The sequence below is a fragment of the Canis lupus genome, chromosome 7 (assembly GCF_011100685.1).
Source record: "Canis lupus familiaris isolate Mischka breed German Shepherd chromosome 7, alternate assembly UU_Cfam_GSD_1.0, whole genome shotgun sequence".
Classification (NCBI taxonomy): Eukaryota; Metazoa; Chordata; class Mammalia; order Carnivora; family Canidae; genus Canis; species Canis lupus.
The window spans coordinates 41,515,160-41,532,574 of NC_049228.1; the positions used below are offsets into that span (position 1 = coordinate 41,515,160).

At 57.1% G+C, this 17,415-nt stretch overlaps 1 protein-coding gene and 1 long non-coding RNA gene across 2 annotated transcripts; both read right to left on the reverse strand.

Moving 5' to 3' along the window:
- Positions 1-509: 509 nt before the first annotated feature.
- LOC119872685 lies at positions 510-3,914 on the reverse strand. The gene is made up of 2 exons (XR_005361682.1): positions 2,814-3,914; positions 510-2,543 (listed from the first exon to the last, which is right to left on the reverse strand). It is a non-coding gene; the product is annotated as an uncharacterized LOC119872685 (long non-coding RNA).
- A 2,544-nt stretch (positions 3,915-6,458) lies between these two features.
- On the reverse strand, positions 6,459-16,761 carry RHBG (Rh family B glycoprotein). Its single transcript, NM_001003017.2, is given in 10 exon segments — positions 6,459-6,843; positions 6,979-7,052; positions 8,033-8,154; positions 8,511-8,644; positions 8,762-8,899; positions 9,186-9,352; positions 10,690-10,837; positions 10,991-11,141; positions 11,496-11,682; positions 16,515-16,761. Coding segments are annotated over 10 exon segments (1,377 nt in total). The 5' UTR covers positions 16,702-16,761; the 3' UTR covers positions 6,459-6,774.
- Between the last annotated feature and the right edge of the window lie 654 nt (positions 16,762-17,415).

Below are 17,415 nucleotides of genomic sequence, written 5' to 3' on the forward strand. Positions count from 1 at the left end.
GGCGTTCAGTATTGCACTCAAGCACATCATCCCCTTTCCTGGGGTCTCACCGTCTCATTGAGAGGGTCCTCTCAGTCACAGGAGAAGAAGTTCAAATACTATACCACCCAGTTTAAGGCAAACGGGGATGCTGAGGGCTGTGGGTTGCTGGAGCACAGAGGTGCCTGTGTGTGAGTTAGGTGTGAGAGCCCTCATGCCTCCATCCCAAGCCACCCCCGAGTGTTCTGGGCACAAAAGGTATTGGCATCACGTGGCTCTCTCACACACGGGGGCCTCCCTGGTTCCAGTTCTGGGGTGAAGGTTGCCCCTGTACTTCTCTCTGGAAGGCCCAGCTCGCCCCTTCCAAGCCTCTGTGCCCACTAAGCTCTGGCTCGAAGGGCCTCTACCAGGGCCGGGCAGTGGTGAAACAGAGCAGCCCTTGAGGGTTGGTACAGAGGTGGGCAGAAGCCACCCCGCAGCCAGCGCAGAGCCCGGGGTGCGGGAGATAGATGCTGGCGGCTGCAGCCTGCTACAACATCAATAATCGTGTTTATTAATGGTCTTAATTAGCAACTGCCAACAAGAAGCTCGGTGCTAATTCCACCAATAATCGAGGCTTGCGGGGCGTGGACAGAAGGGCTGGCACAGAACTGCTGACTGGCTGACAGCCACGGTGTACCGTGCGGGGTCCGGTTCCTGAGCAGCTCGAGGGCCAGAAAGTAGGGGGACCCTGCCCCCCGCCAGCTCCCACATCAGGGTTCCTTGACCCCCCATGGCGCAGCCTCCTCAGATGGTGTTGGGACAAAATGAAGCGTGAGGAATTGCGGGGAGGAGGGGAGACCTCTGTCTGTGTCTTCAGAGCCAGAACCAGACAACAGCCCGTGGGATGAAGGCAAGTTTATAAAAGCCTGAGTGAAATGAGCTAGAAAGGGATTGGGAACAAGCCCCACAGTGTCCTGGAGCCACATTCCTTGCTCTGGGGAGACGGAGGTGGATGGTGTGAGCAGGCAAGGAGGGAACACTGGGAGGCGGGCAGCATCTCCAGCTGAGGGCTCTCCTGCCAAGAAGAGCAGGGTGGGAAAAGCAAGTTTAAGAATCCAGACGATGCCCAGGCACAACAAAGCCACTTCCTCTCTCAGCCTCCGAGCCAAGCTGGGCCTGCCTGGGGCCCCAGAAGACTAGCTGAGCAGGCCCAGAGAGCCCCAAATGTCCAAGTGAAAGAGAGAGGGTTGCTTTGAGGGTGGGGAGCTCTGGTCACTCCTCTTCCAGGAACTGCCCAAAGCAAGGGGGCCCATCTGCAAATGCCCTCATGGGAGGGAAGATGTGCTCTGGGGCTAGGGCCCAGGGGGGGTCCTGGCCATGTGTGGAGATGTGTGAGAACACGGGTTTGGTTTCCTGAGGTGGCGCCAGGAGCTTCCATGAGGTTGAGCAGCCCAGGTCAGAATGCTCTGGAGGAATTCTGGGTTGGACCAGAAACCTGGACAAAAGAGCAGCTGGGTGAGGAGCTTCAGCAGGGCCCAGTTCCAAAGGTGGGGGCTGCGAGGCAGGCAGAACTCTGGTATCTTCCCTGGTTCCATGAAACACCCCAGCTCCCTGGTCCTGACTTTCCTCTTATCTAATAGCACCCCAATGTGGCCCCTGGAGGCCAGGCTCCCCTCACACGCCCCCAGGACGAGGTTGCTGTGTACATCACCCTCGCACCTGCACCTCTGGGGAGGCCAGAGGGACAGAAGGGAAGAGCTGCATGGGGGATGAAAGGCTGGGCCAGCCCAGAGAAGAGCAAGCCTCTGCAGCAGCGTCTTCTCCCTCCGCCCCCCTTCAACTCTCTTCTGCCTTACTGGGCCTGGGTTTTCCCAGGACACGTCTCCTTTTGGTGTTGCCCTGACTGATTCCTCCTCGAGAACCTGAGGAGTCCCAGAATATCACTGTCTCAAGGGCCCAAGCGCCAGGTCTAGAACAGCTTTTCACCTGAGGGGCATCAGCCCTTGATCATGAATCTCCGGAAAGGTTCAGGAAAAATGGATTTAGGTTCTGCACCCCGTCCAGCCTCCACACCGTGTGCTGGAGCTTGGCCTGCATGCGTCCAAGAACAGGGCTCCAGGCACCTCACTGCCCAGCACAGAGCTCCCTCAACCAATGTCTGAGTATTTTTTCTAAGTAAACTCTATACCCCACAAGGGGTTTGAACTCAGGCTCCCCTGATCAAGAGTCTGAGCCAGCCAGGCACCCCTGCCGTCTGAGTATTTCAGGCCAGGGTTTGACCAGTCCCATATGTTAGCCAGATACAGGTTCCTGGACTGGCCTCCCCCTGGGCACACCTCTTCCATTTGTGGAGGGGGACTGCATGTGCAGCCCTACGCCTTCGTCACTGGAGGAGTTTCAGTCCTGCTGTGGTGAGCCTTTCTTCAGGGCACAGACAGGGCCCTTAACTGTGGCATACAGTGGAGGGAAGTGTGGGGTACATGCTCAGAGAGGACCACTTGGGATGGCTGTCCCATAACCTGGTTTGGGGAAACCAGGACATTCCCCTTGAGGCTCTGGACAGGAATCAGCTTCAGAAACACCTGTAAGAGTCCATTGGGTCGATGTGATGTGAGAAAATGGACAGAGAAGGGGGAGAGGTGCTGGGTGGATAGGCAGGGGGAGTGGAAAGAACACCAACCACCCAGCCAGGCTTCACCTCTGAGACAGGTTCAGAGACAGGAACTGAGCCCTGAGCCTGCAGGGCACCAACCTAGTGAGCAGGGAGGGAGGCTGGGGGCCCTCCACAGTCCGACCCCCAAGTCAAGCCTCTCTGGGGCAAGGAGTAGGTGGAGGGGACAGGTTTGGGTCACCTCTGCCTTGGGCGGAGGCTGGCGATTAGACAGTGCTGTGGAGACAATGGCGCTCTGTCCCAGGGCGCTGGAGATGACAGCTCATCCCTATGCAGTGGCTGCCGGCCCCTCTCAGGCGGTAGAAGCCAGGGGCGGCGGAGGGGAATTCTCACAGGCCGGTGGCATTTGCATAGCCAGCTCGCCTGTCCGCCTGTCCGAGACATTGGCCCGCATTGTTCCCGCCAGCGGTGGTGGCGGCGGTGGTGCACGGGCCGGCCCGGGCGCGCGGGGCGGGCGGCAGGGCCAGACAAAGGGGCTGGGGCGCAGAGCTGGGAGGCGGCGGGTAGGGGTCCTGATGGTGGTAGAGAAATATCGGGGTGAGGCGGGGCGCCCGCCGAGTCCATCTGCCCCGATACAGCCACCGACCCCCACGTTGGACACCCACGCCGTGTCTAATTCCTCCCTGAGCCGGTGCCATGCGCCGTGATGTGCATCCCAATGGCGCAGCTCAGGCTGTTCCCAGGCTGCGCAGTTCAGGCCGGGTCCTCCAGAGGTCAGAGGAGCCACTGCAGTCAAAGGGCTCCAGCCACACAGGCACGGAAGTACCAGGGGACCTTGCAGATGTCTGCAGGGTAAACCCCCTGTCACAGACACAGCCACTGGAAGCCAGAACAGGGGCCACTTCCAGAAACCCTTTCCTCAAGGCCCTGGCCCTGCTGGCTTCCACACTGACCTCAGCACACCCTCTCCCCATCAGTGGGACCATGTCCTCGTCCATCACTGTCCCCAGAGCTCAGACACTGGAGCTGGACAGAGTTCATGAGTGGACAAGCATCTGATTGTCCTGCATTGAGAGTAATAATGGTGGTGATCAGAGGGGCTGTCCCTGAGGGGCAGAGGCATCATTGTCCTGCAGGGTGAGGAAGAAGCCCTCCGGCCCCTGGCCCTGCCATCTCCTTGACCTGCTCATTGTCATTCTGTTGACCCAGCATGGATGGATGGGCTGCTGTGTGGAGGACCAGCCGGGCTGTAGAGCAGATGGAGGAGGGACTGCAGAGACACCTGTACTTCCCGCCTTCTGAGCTCCCCGCCTGAAAGCAGTGATGGGACCATCACCCCTGTTCCCCCATCACTCCCATCCCCCATCCCCTTCTTGCCCCCCATTGCCCCCATCCCCAAACCACAAGTGATGGCTTTAATCACAGGGCACAGTCAATGGGGTGCCCAGCGGCTTGCTCAGGAACCAGTAGGGGAGGGAAGGGAAGAAAAGCTGTGACAAGCCAGCCCCCGGTTGGGAAAGCTCAGCCCTGGACCGAGGCTCCTGAGCCAAGCTATGGGTTCTGTGACAGAGCTCAGCACTGACTCCAGGCCATGGGAGGCCTCTTGGGGGTGATGGAGCCTGGAACTATCTGCCTGCAGGACACGTGAGGCTTCGGTTGTGGGACAGTCCCTGACCAACCTGTCCTTCCTCAGGGACTTCTTGGTGGGCCACCCCATACTTCCTCCCCTGAACGCCGGCTGGCTGATGGCCTTCCCCCAGAGAGGGCTCAGTTGTCCCCTCTCCAAAGCCTCTCTCCACCAAGCTGGGTGCAGTGGCCAGCCAGGGCTGGAAGAGGCTCTGTTTTCAAGCCTGGAGGAGATGTGGCTGCCATCAAAAAGGAACCAGAAGATGGGCAGCCCCAGTGGCGCAGCAGTTTGGCGCCACCTGCAGCCTGGGGTGTGATTCTGGAGTCCCGGGATCAAGTCCCACATCAGGCTCCCTGCATGGAGCCTGCTTCTCCCTCTGCCTGTGTCTCTGTCTCTCTCTCTCTCTCTGTGTCTATGAGTAAATAAATAAAATATTAATCTCTTTTTTATTTATTTATGATAGTCACAGAGAGAGAGAGGCACAGAGACACAGGCAGAGGGAGAAGCAGGCTCCATGCACCGGGAGCCCGATGTGGGATTCGATCCCGGGTCTCCGGGATCGCGCCCTGGGCCAAAGGCAGGCGGCAAACCGCTGCGCCACCCGGGGATCCCTAAATAAAATATTAAAAAAAAAAAAAAAAGAAGGAACCAGAAGAGGATCTGTTGGAAAATTCTGGCAGTGTGCAGAAATGACTACCCAGACTGAGCCAGGGCAGCAAGGGTCTCATCCTTTCACTGAGCCTTCCCTTCCCAACAGGCTTTCAGGTCCCTTTGAGGATGGTTGGGTGGTGAGGGTGGGGGCTCCAGTTCAGCAGCTGGGCCTGGACCAGCATAGGGCTGGGAGTTGAGTCCCCAGGGGGTAAAGGGGGATGAGGCCTCAGCTTTCCCAAGCCCCTTCCCTCCCCACAGGGGCCGAAAGCACAGGGGACCCTACTGCAACCTGGGCAGTCACCCTCCTGCCCCAGCACAGGTGCTCCCTCCCACACCCATTCCAGCCAGCAATGGGGGGCTCTGTGGAGGAAGCAGAAAGCTGATGGGTTGGGGTACAATGGGGCCCTGTGGACAGAGATGGGGTCCCTTAGTGGCGCTGCTTTTTCCTCCTGTTCCTCTCAGCTCTGTGCTCGGCCTCCTTTCCCAGCCACACTCCATCCCCCCAACTTCCATGAGGATAAAGCCTGGTGGGGGTACCTCTTTTCCTGACCCAGAGTCAGGCCCCAGAAGCCCCTTCCCCACAGGTCCCTGGGTCTGAATGGGTGTTGATCTTGAGGGGAGAGGCCTGTGGTCTGGGCAGCTCCCGCTGGAGGAAGGACAGAACAGGGTGGAGGGGTCCTCGCTCTCTGGGAGGGGTGAGGCACTCCAGGCTGCTGGAGGGGTGGCCTCTCTGCTGCACAAGATCTGAGGCACTAGAACCCGCCTGACATACAGTGGGAACTGGGAACTCAAAGCAGACTCAGGGCATGACGGTGAGGAGCAGGCAGAGGTAGCCAGGAAGGACTCCTAGGAAGGACACCTGGGAAGGACACCTGGGAAGAACACCCGGAAGGGACACCCAGGAAGGACATCCGGGAAGGACGCCTGGGAAGGAACAAAGGAAGGACCCCCGGGAAGGACACCAGTAAGGACACCAGGAGGACCCCCAGGAAGGACACCAGTAAGGACACCAGGAAGGAACCCAGAAAGGGCGCCTGGGAAGGACACCCATTAGGGTGAGGGTGAGGGTGAGGGCCGGGCCTCCGCTTCTTGTGCTGGATCTGGGGCGCCCTCTGGTGGTCAGAAGCCTCCGGCGTCCAGGCTGGGCCTGTCTCCCTGCTCCCATGCAGCCTCCCTTTGGGCGCTTCCCACTCCCCTGTTGACCCCAGGGGCAGAACGGTGCGGACTGCTGGCTGCGTCCAAGGACACAGTGCTAGCTTGCTCCCCTTTCCAGCCCCTGCTCCCCTTTCAAGTCCCACAGGGGCCGCTCTGCTGCCTTTGAAGGCCGCCCACATCAGGATGGGGAGCAGATGCCATTCTGGGGCAGGAAGGCCTGTCCAGCAGCCCAGGCCCCACATGACAGACTTTCTAGTAGAGAATGAGTGCCCTGTCCCTGGAGGCAGGCAAGCCCAAGCTGGGCACCACACAGGGAGCTACATGGGGCCCCGGGGGGTGGGAGTGTGCTGGCACCCAGGTCCCCCCACCTGAGCCCGCCAAGGTTTCAACACTGTGTGTTAGAGCCAGAGAGGAGGTCCCTGGATTCCCAGTGCACAAAAAGGAGTTGGAGTCCTTGGTATAGGTGGTGTTTATCACCCCAACAGCCACCGGGCCTGGCTCACACCTCATGGTAATTGCTGTGCCCAAAACCTCGCTCACAGGCCCAGGGGTGGGGTGGGGTTGATGTGAGTTCTCCCCCCAACCTGGGCCAGGTGCGGCTTCCCCCCATCGCCGCCCCTTCCACCGCCCTGTGCCCAGTACCCCAGGCAGCTCTCAGCCTTTCTTGTATCAGGAGAGTCAGGAGCTAGAAAAGAACATCCCTATGGCAGCCAGTCACCATCTCCTAAAACAAGAGCATCCTCTCGTCCTCTCGAGGACTGGAAGCAAGTTAGGCCTGGGTATCTGGCTCTTCCGCCTTCAGGGGTCCCTGGGCTGCATCTTCATGCTCCCCAGGCACCTGGAGGGCAGGGGTGGGGGAGCAGGTGAAGAGGTCGCTTCAGGGGGCTGAAGACCACAGCTGGGGTGTCCCCCAAGGGAGAATGAGCAGGGAGGGAGGAAAGAGGGGGGGTCTGAGGGCCTGCAGGCAGCTCACCTCCCAGTACACCTGGTCCTCATAACACTGGCAGTCTGCCGGGGAACCCAGGCAGGGCAGCTTGAGCAGGAGACCTGATGGCAGTAGGGGAGGGGTTGGGAGGGGGTGAGAGGTGCAGGGGTGTGGGGGGGTTGGAGGGTGGTCTCCACAGGATGCCTGCCACAGAGAACCCAGCTGGACTTGGGGAGCACCTGCTGTGTGCTGGGCCAGGCCAGGCAAGGGCTCATCAAGCCCCCCACCCCCGCCCCTGAGTACCCACAGCAGCCCAACAAACTACCCATGACCCTCTGGTCACAGTGAAGGAAGCTGAGGCCCAGAGAAGTCCAGCCCTTACTGGTTCCCCTAAACATTAATGACCTAAACCGTGAGGCTCCCATAAGCACAGCTCCTGGGATCCCCATAACCTCCATCTAGGACAGCTGTAGAGGGTGTTTATTGAGTAAATAAGGAATTAAATGACCCAACAAATTGAACATTGTGGGAGAAGGTGAAGCTCACGGTGAGAGCAGGGGCAGGGTGCGAATACTGAGTCTCAGGTTTCATTCTGGAGGCCCCGAGGACTAAGGCCAGACATCAGGAAGGACTGTCTGACCCGGGTCAGTGGGCAGTCTGCCTCTGCGGAAGGTTGTGTGTTCCAGCCCCCACCCTCTGCCCCTGTCCTTCCCCTCCCACCTCTGTCCATCCCCTCTCTCCCACCCCTGCTCCCTACCGAGCTTGGATTCCCTTAGGGGCCTCAGCCTGAGGTCGTGCTGCCCTCTGGTGGACAGAATGGGCATCACAGGGAAGCCACAGGACTGGACAACGGGTCCCTAGCCTGCTCCCCATCTTTTCCCAGCACCAGGAGGGAACAAGCACCTGCTTCTGGAGGAGGTTACCCCTGAACTCTGCAGCCGCTCTCCACACCTGACACAAAGCAAGTGCTTAATAATCATGTGAGCAAATGAATGTCAGGGGGATGGGATCCAGAGGCCCTTCCTCCAGAGAGCACCCCTCCTCTGTCTTCCGTGCTCCGGGGAGCTCCTGCTAGCTGCCCACCCCAGCCAAGGTCACTTACCTCCGAGGGCCCCACCCACAGAGGCAAACATCAGAGTGACAAACAGCCCGAAGAGCTGGTACATGGCCTGAGACATGGCAGTGCGCTGGCCTTTGGCTATGAGCGGAAACACACTGCCTAGGCTGCAGGGAGAGGAGGTGATGGGAAGATAGAGCCAGAGCCAGGGCAGGTCACTGCATCACACAGAGGCCAAAAGGACCTCAAGGGAGCCCAGATCCCCCTTCCACCCTCGTGTGCCCGCAGACATGTGCTTTTCTGACTCAGTCTGAGGATTACTGTGCTTGTCCTCTGACCCCTAATGTGCAAACCTCCATCTTGAAGGTTATTATGTTTTCCTGTCATTATTCATGAATGAATGAATGAGTAAATGAAAATAGACACTGCTTTTTGTGCTGGTCCACTGAAGGAGGAAGAGAATGAGAGAGGCCACCCAGGGGGATAATGACCTTGGAGAGGGTCAGGGATGGGGAGGACTCACCCTTCTCCATAAGCTTCATGGGTGGCCAGCCCGACCACAAGGACCCCCAGGAGGGCTCCCAGGACCCCAGGAATCCCATGAAGGTTGTGAACACCACATGTGTCTTGGACTTTGAATTTTGCCTCGAGGATGGGCTGGAGGACAGAACACCATCATGAGTCTCGTGTGCCCGTCCCCACTGGGCTGTTGGAGAATGGGGGGAAAGGTGCTGAGGACCCCTGCTCTGCCCAGGACCCGAGAGGGATTTATACCGTGAAAAACTTGTAGCCCAGCGTGGAGACTGTCCCAGCCAGGAAGCCAGCTGCCAGGGCCCCAAAGGGTGTCAGCATCATTTCACCTGCTGTCCCTACCACAACCCCTCCAGCCAGTGCGGCATTCTGGATGTGGACCTGGAGGATCAAGGAGAGCAGGGCATTGGAGGCTCTTCCAGATTGTCTGCCCAGACCAACCCTGCTCCGTCCATCCACCACAGCAGCATCTCCTGCCTCTGGAAGTCCCTCTGCTGTCTGATCTCTAACTCTCCTGCTGTCATGGGGTCTTGTCTTGCTGTGACCCTGCACATCTGGTCCCTGTGCTCATGCCGTGTCCTGTTCCTCTGGAAAGTGGACCTTGCCCGGTCTCAGGCCTCTCCTCCCCTCACCCATCTCTGGGCCTCCCAGAGGCCTCCACCCGTACCATGTCCAGCCGGCCACGCTCCCCAACGAGGGCTGACATGGCAAAGGTGCCGAGGGTGCTCGCCGACAGAGAGTAGTATGTGTTGAGGGCTGTTCGGTGCTGCCCGTCCCCCAGTGTGGTGGGTGCAGAGTTGAAACTGGGCCAGAAGATCCACAGGAAGATGGTCCCTAAACAGGGGGCAGGCCGGCAGAGTGAGAGAAAGCAGGTAGTCCCCTGAGCAGGCTCAGTGTCCTCACTCATAAAGGGGGATAACACCTCCTAGAGCCGGGCCACATCAGCCAGCGTGCAGGAAGTGTGCAGCCCTGGGCCTAGCAGCCACTAACTGCCCAACCAAGAGCTGCTGTCAAAGGGAACCAATGGGAAGAGCTACCCGACTGAGGACCACAGGCAGTTGACATATTTTTTCAGCATCAGAAAAGGAGAAAAAAACAGGGAAAGGGCACTGCATGTTAGGCACTCAACTGGGAGCTTGATATTCATATCAGGGAAATAGCAATATTTAAAACCTCACCTGCCCCTTGAATGTGGGGGGGCTGCAAGGTGCAGGAGGGGTGCCTCTGTGTGTGTGTGTGTGGGGAAACCACAGCTCCATGTGCCCCGCCTACCCGTGTGGGGTTCCCAGGCCAGTCCTGGAGGGGAGGGCAGGGACCCCATAGGGCCACCATGGCAAGAGGGCCTGAGGGACGACCTTTCGTCCTGAGGGCCCTCAGGTGTGCAATGCAATTGCTCCTTGAAGCGTGCAGTCTGCTCACATGCGTGTCCTGCAAGAGGTGAGCAGGAGGAATCAGGAAGAGGCAGGGTGTCCTGCCTGGAAGGAGGAGGACAGAGGAGAGCTGGGGTGCAAGCCTCTGGGGGAAGCATGCCTTCTTGAATGCTGAAGCATCCACCTCATTTCATGATAATCCCTGAGGTGAGCAAGAAATACAAGACCAGCCTCTCTGTTTACTGTGGGAATAGGCACTGTGATCATTGTTCAGTACCACCGATGAAGAGATAAAATACCAATTTCCTCTCCTGCCTCATTTGTGGAGGCAGAGACAGGAGCAGAGGCCAAGGTCTACGCTCATGCTTGAAGAAACAGATGGCCTTGATGGTCAGACCCACAACCTCTCCCAGCACCCAAGGTGTGGGTGTTAGGGGGCCTCTGGGAAATCACCTGGGGGGGGGCAGAGGGAGGAGCAGCATCCTGGAGGTGGTAGATGGGGAGAATGCGGGGGGCTTCTGCCTCAGGGTGGAGGATGAAGGGTTTTAAGCAAGGGTTGGTGTAGTTGGACTTAACTCAGAAAGGCCCCCAGGAGTGGGTCTGGGGCATGTGCTCAGCCCAGGGCTGAGTCCAAGAACTGTTGGCAAAAAACTGTTGACAATGATGAGCAGAGATCTTGGCCTTTGGAAGGGAGTTCCCAGCAGGACCCCAAAGACTATAGGCAGCACCCTGAGACCTCTCTTGGAGATGGCCCTGCCTGACCCCCACCCCACCACCCCACCCTGCCCAGGCAGGCCTCACCAATCATGGCAAAGAGGTCCGAATGGTAGACAGAGCACTGGCGATGCTTGCTCTTCTCCAGCTGAGGCCTGTAGAGGACCCGTGAGAGCACCAGTCCGAAGTAGGCCCCGAAAGTGTGGATAGTCATGGAGCCTCCTGCGTCCTTCACCTGGGAAGGTGGAGTTGAGCTGGAAGGGCAGTCCTGGCCCCATGGTCTCCATGCTCTGGGGCCTGGCCCTGACCATGCCCACCTCTCCACCCACCCCCCCCCCCCCCCCCCCCCCCCCCACCCACCCCCCCCTGCCCCCATCCATCCACTCACCTGTAGGAGATTAAGGAGCACAAACTCATTGATGCCAAACAGCGCCACCTCCAGCACAGTCATGAGCAGCAGCTGAGCCGGCCCAGTCTTGCCCAGGATGGCACCAAAGGAGATGAGCACAGCCCCAGCACAGAAGTCAGCGTTGATCATGCTGGGGAGGCAGGGTGTGAGGGGAGGGTGAGCAGGGCAGGTGAGGGCGCCCTGAGCAGACAAGCAGGGCCGGAGGCAGAGATGCCAGGATTCCAGTGTTAGAACCACCCTGAACCACAGGTGCCCCTGTGCCCTGTCCTACACCCCACAGTTCTTGGGGAAGAAGGGATTTCAAGAAAGGGGGAGGTGTGGCTGGGTGTGTGGGTGGCAAGGGGAACAGGCAGGGCACCTGGATAAGTCACTTGCTGGCCCAGGAGCAGCCTGAAGGACCAGGCTGGGGTTGGCTCCCCCTGGGGCAGGAGCCTCCCAGCTAGACCAGGGAGCAGGGAGGAACCGGGAGGCTATCCCTGCGTACCTGTTCACGCTGACATGGATATAGCCTCCGTGCAAGGAGTGGAAGAAGCCCTGGATAAGTGTGGACCACTGCAGGGCAAAGGCAGCCAGGAGGAAGGTGAAGCCCACGCTGCTGAAGCCATAACGCTGCAGGAAGGCCATGAGGAAGCCGAAGCCCACAAACACCATGACATGCACATCCTGGAAACCTGCAGGGGACATTCAAGGCTGCTCTGGCCTCGGGCCATCCGATCCAGCGCCCAGCCCTCACCAGCCAGGGCCACCTTGAGGCAGTAGCTGAGGCTCTGAAACTCCTCAGGTGTGGTGGGGCCTCTTGGCCAGGATCACCTACACAGAGCTGGCTTGCTTGGAGTGGGACTCAGACCATCCCTGCTGTCCCCATGTCGGAGCCAAGGCACAGAGAGCCTTCTAGTCTCTTCTCTGGCCTGGCCTTTGGTTTCCTACAATTGGCTGGCAGGAAGTCCGGCCTGAGCTCTCTCCTGCCGCAGACCCTGCCCCTCCATGCCCAAACTCATTTTCCCCTTCGAGCTTCTTTCAATTTTCCCTTTCTGCTGGAAAGTCCTCCTCAAGGTCTATCCTCCATCCCTCATATTGAGAATCTATACCTCTCCATGTTGAGGATTTTAAACTTTTAAAAAATAATTTATGAAATAACTTTATGTATGTATTTATTTATTTTTGAAATAGCTCTAATTGTGAACAGAGATTTCCTCAGGGACTAAATGGAGTGTGTGTGTGTGTGGGGGGGTTGCTGGTGCACTGCTGCCCCTCAAACCGCAGCCCCTGGAGTCCTGCAATGTGGTAGCTCTGGGAAGGAGGGTTCTGCTTTTTTCGTTTGTTTCTTTCTATAATTTGAATATGTTAATTTTATACATGAATTAGTTGTGTTTGTTTTTTTTTAAGTGTCACTGAGGTTTCTGGGCAGGAAGATCAGAGCCTTTCTTTTCTTTGTTTTGTTTTTTTTTAATTTATTTTTTATTGGAGTTCAATTTGCCAACATATAGCATAACACCCAGTGGATCAGAGCCTTTCCGTTTGCTTTTTATTATGTATGCATAAAAGAGGAGATTAATACAAATCATATGCAGTAAGGCCGAAAATGAGATACGCACAAGTAGTTTGCTCCAGTATTAGTTTGTTCTGGACCTCTCTCCTCCCCTACGTGTAAGTAGGATTTGGAACATAACCTTGTGCGACATGCCACTAGCACACACCTGGCCCCGCTCTCTGTCTCAGGTCTACGTGTAGAGTGATTCCATGTATCTTTGGCTTTAATGGAGAAATGCTAGAGAAGGAGTATCACAGTGCTGCCAGAAGTCACGCAAGTGTAAATAAGTTATTGAGAAACAGAGTCAACTCTGACCCTAAACTCCCCTTTTATAGCTCCACGTGAGAACTTTCTCTTGGAACTTAGTGGTAGCACATGTCACTTCCCCCAAGGGACCCAGCAGCGTTCCCCGAATTCATGGGAGCGAGCTTTCCTATGAACTGGAGCATCAGGCTCTGGGGATGGAGCTGTTAGCTCAGCTGCCACTGTGCCTGCCGTCACCGAACCTGGAAGAATCAAAGAATTGCTTCTGTGAGCCTTCCTGGCTTCTGAGGAGAAGACATGACTGATCATATTTCCTTTTTCTCTTGGCTGCCTGGTAGCTTGGAGCCACGCTGCCATCGGCCAGCCACTGGAGCACCTGGAAGCACTTATGGTGTTCTATTCGTTATTTGTGTTCTGCTTCCCTGCTTTTCTTTTCTCCTACTCATCATGTTTTTGTTACAAATGACTTCAAATCTCTTGTAGAAATAGACAGATCATAAAGGAAAAAAACAATCACGGTCACCTTTATGTTTAATCTGAGGAAGCACCAACAGGCCAAAAATTTTTGCAATCCGTAACTTTGAGAGAAGCAGACTTTTTTGCTTTTTTGTGCTAGGTATGGGCAGACAGGAAATAAGCTTGCAAGGCCCTGGCAGAAGGTTGGGTGGGTGCTGGAAGCAGAGCTCAGCTGTCGGCCCCCACAGCCAAGCGGGGAGAGGGTCTAGAGGTCCCCTCGCCTTGCTAAGTGTTCTCTAGCCCTGTGTGCTCCCGAATCACCCAGCTCTCTCTTCCCTCTCAGATCTTAAACCCCAACAGAAAAAAAAGAAGCATCACCTATAACCCAGCCTGCAACCTACGTTCTTTGAGGCCTCACTGTCTGGCTTCTTTTCTCCCTAAGCAAACAGTAAAGGGGATGTCTTGTCTCTTCTTTTGTCCAAGGACAGCAAGATGGCAAAGGGGGATGGGGTGCTGGATGCCATGTCCCTGACATGCAGAAACTGCCCCAGAGCTTGTCTGAAGTGGGAATAATATTTACATCTCCCACCCCGGGTTTGTTTTCCATCAAAACTCAGTCCCTTGACCTTTTTTTTTTTTTTTTTTTTTTTTCCCTTGACCTTTCAACTGGAGTCTAAACATTAAGAAATCTCCTTCACTGGGAACATTCCACAGTGGCTGTGGCCACCAAACCCATGCACCTCTGGTTGGAGAACAGATCAGAAGCCCTCTAGAGATACCCATGACCCTCCCTCCTCCCCTTACCCCCCTCCCCAACCCACTGGATGGCTCCTGAACAAAATAACAAGGAACAAGGGGACAGTTAAAGCCAGATTGTGTGATCATGGATGAGCCACTTAACCTCTGTGAGCCTTGGTTTCCTCATCTGTAAAGTGGGGCTATAAAACACGAGGAACAGAGAGAAGGGAGTGGTGAGCTGTGGAGTCCACCTCCCCTCACACTCTTCTAGTGGTCACAAACCACTCTGGTCCCAGTAACATCCCCTTCCCCCACTTCTTCCAAGAAGATCCTGATTCCATCTATCCAAAATACTTCTCCCCAAGAGCAAGGTCTCAGAGATGTGTGACACAGAACCTGCCCATACTGTTTTCTTAGACTCTATCTTGTACTTGCCACTGTGTCCCCTATAAAACTGTCTTTTCTCCTCTTTCTTATTCTCCATGACTTGCCTGATGGGACAGGAAGTTTGTCATGTGGGGAAAGGCCACAACTGGGCAGCCAAGAGACCTGGCTCTAGCCTGGCTAACTAGCTGTATGATCTTAGGCAGCCCCATGACCTCTCTAGTTGTCTCTCCACATCTGAGGGGAGAGGGCCACATGTATGCTGAGAGTCCTTCCTTGTGGCAATGACAGAGACCCTCAGAGCAGCTGTGTCCTTGGCACTGGACACCTAGCCCCACAGCTCAACATCAGCTGCAGAACTCCCTTTCATCTCCTGAACCGGCGGTGAAAGGGCAGTGGTTACACCTCCCTCTGGCCCTGACCCCTTCCCCTGGACTCAGGGGCAGAGGAAGACCCGGCTCATCAAAGCGCCAAGCTCTAGAGACCTCACACTTCCCTTGGCCCCGACCTTCCCCCACACCAGGGTCCCAAGTCCACAGGGATAGAAACCTAGGGCAGCAGAGAGGTAGGATCCCCACTCCATTCCTCTTACTGCAGTCCAGGGAGGGCTGCGTGTCCCAGGAGAGCCCCCCCCCCCCCCCGCAATGCAGCAGAGGGGTGACAGGCTGGGGTGTTTCAGAGAGAACTTTGAGTGGAGCAGGGTGCTGAGGTCTTGGGTGAGGCCCATGGGAGGAGCAAATGGGGGGGGGGGGTCCTGCAGGCAGCCAGGTCAGACTCTTGGACAAGAGCTTACTTCTCTCAGCTTGGGGGCTGTTCCCTCCCAACACTACCTCTCTGGACAAATGCACAACCCAGGAGACTGCCACCCCAGCTTCTGTGGCTCACCTTGTAAAGACAGGGCTGACATGAAACATGAGAGGGAGGAACTGCAGCCCCTCTGCCGAGGATACCTGGGGGTCTGGGGGTTGAGCGCTTCTTGCTCGGGCCCAGTGCAACTCACTGTCTATGTCCTCAGCATTGGGAGCCTCGCTGTGTCAGCATTGAGACTGGGAGAGGGTCAGGTGGGGACAGCCTGCTGCCAGCTCAGCATACAAAAAGCAAGGTAATGACAGCCTGGGGTTTTTTTATAGGAGGCTCTCACACCAGGACTTACTTGGATGTACATCCCTCAAACTGAGGCATCCTGCTCCCCATTGCCCAGATGGAGAAAAGTGAGGCTAAGAGAAGCCCTGCCCAAGCAGTGGTGCTATAGTCTGGAGATCTGGTATCTTTGGTCCCAGCTGCCCAGGGCCTGAGCTGGGAGTGGAAGGGGGCAACCTTGAGGGAGAGGCTCTGTCTCCAGCAGGGGCAGAGGCTTAACCTCTCATTCCTGGGCCTCGTCAGCAGGCAGGTGAGCTGTGTTGCTTGGGATGCCCAAGTCCCAGTTCCTGCTCTGCCATTCTCCTGAGCAAGTCACAAGCCCTCAGCTTCCTCCCCTAGGAAATGGGCTAATGACCCTGCCATGCTTCCCTCTGGGGGCTGGGGGCTGCTGCTCTGCGGCTGTGGTCAGTGGTTGTGCCATTCTCTCTCTGACTCTGGAAGGGCCAGTTTTGAGTGACTGGGGAGGAAACACCTGAGCGCCACCAGTCTTGGCTGCCTTCATAGTGCCCTGCCATTGCCACCTCCCGCACACCACTCCCTACCTCCTTTCTGAGAACCTCCGCCCTAATCACAGGAGGATTCTCTCTCCTGTGATTAGGGCGGAGGTTCTCAGAAAGGCAGTCTCTGCAACAGCCCTGCAAAGCCCAATTTGGCCAACTGGGAGGCAAGACAGGGAGCGATTAAAGCTCAGATCTGGGTTTGAATTCCAGCTCCCTCAACTCTGACAACTGGAATCTGAACCAGCCACGTCCTAATCTCTTTAAGGCTCAGTTTCCCCATCTTTGTCCACTTCGTGGAGTAAAGGAGATAATGCATGTGCTGCCCTCAGCACAATGCCTAGAGCACCGCAGACACCAGGGAAAGGGTATTATTATAAATCTGGGGCAACTTCATCTCAGCCAGATGGTTGCCCTCCTGGGGGCAGATATGCACACCCAAGACACCATGGAGCTTGGGCCCTTAGCTCCCCGCTCCCTCACCCACACTCACTTGGGTAGCGAAAGTAAAATTCATTGTCCAAGTTACTGTGGTTGCCCCAGTGCCAGAGGGCCGCGTCCGTCTCATGGTTGTAGCGGACAAAGACAGCAAAGAGGATGGCAGTGGCGCCCTGGAGGAGGAGGCACAGCAGGGGCAGCTGCAGTCGCGGGGCCCCGGCGCGGCGGGGGGATCTGGCCATGGACAGGGTCTTCCAGGCTCTGGCTCAGGCTGGGGCTCCCAGCACACAGGGCAGACACTCCCCAGCAGGGCCCGCAGGTTCCACCGGAGCCAGGCCCCACCCACTGGAGCCAGGCCCAGGCCCTGCCAAGGCTCAGCCCCCGCAGTTACAGAACCAGGGCAGTGAGGGCCTGGGCCTGAGGCCTGAGGTGGGGCAAGGACGGCAGGGCGGGGCGGCAGTGTCAGACCCCTGGGGCCTGTCTCCCTTGGCCCAGCTGACCCTCATGCAGTTCGGGTTGGGGTAGGTCTTGGAGATGGCTGGTGTTCTGCCCTAATGGGGCATAGCTGGGGGTCCCAGGCAGGGGCAAGGAGAGCACCTTCCCCCTCAAACGTGGTGTTAGTTTAGAGTGTTTCCCAAGGAGTGTTTCTGTTTCCCTTTAAAGCCTGGGCTTGGCCCCCCCAGGGTTAACACCAGAGACAGTTGAGGGGTTACTCAATCTTTTCCAAACTGGAAAAGCCAGATGGAGTACAGAGGTAAAGAGGCGCTGTCCAAGCATTGATGATTAACCCAGCTGGGGGTGTCTGGGCCTCAGCAGCCGAAGCCCTCCCCGGGGCCCCAAGCCTTCTAGGCTTCCCAGGTCTGCACCCCAGCATGACTAGCAGCTGGCCCTGCTGACAGCTGGGTTTCCTTCTCACCTGCACGGGTCCGAGGAGACCTGGCCTGCCTCAGCAGCTG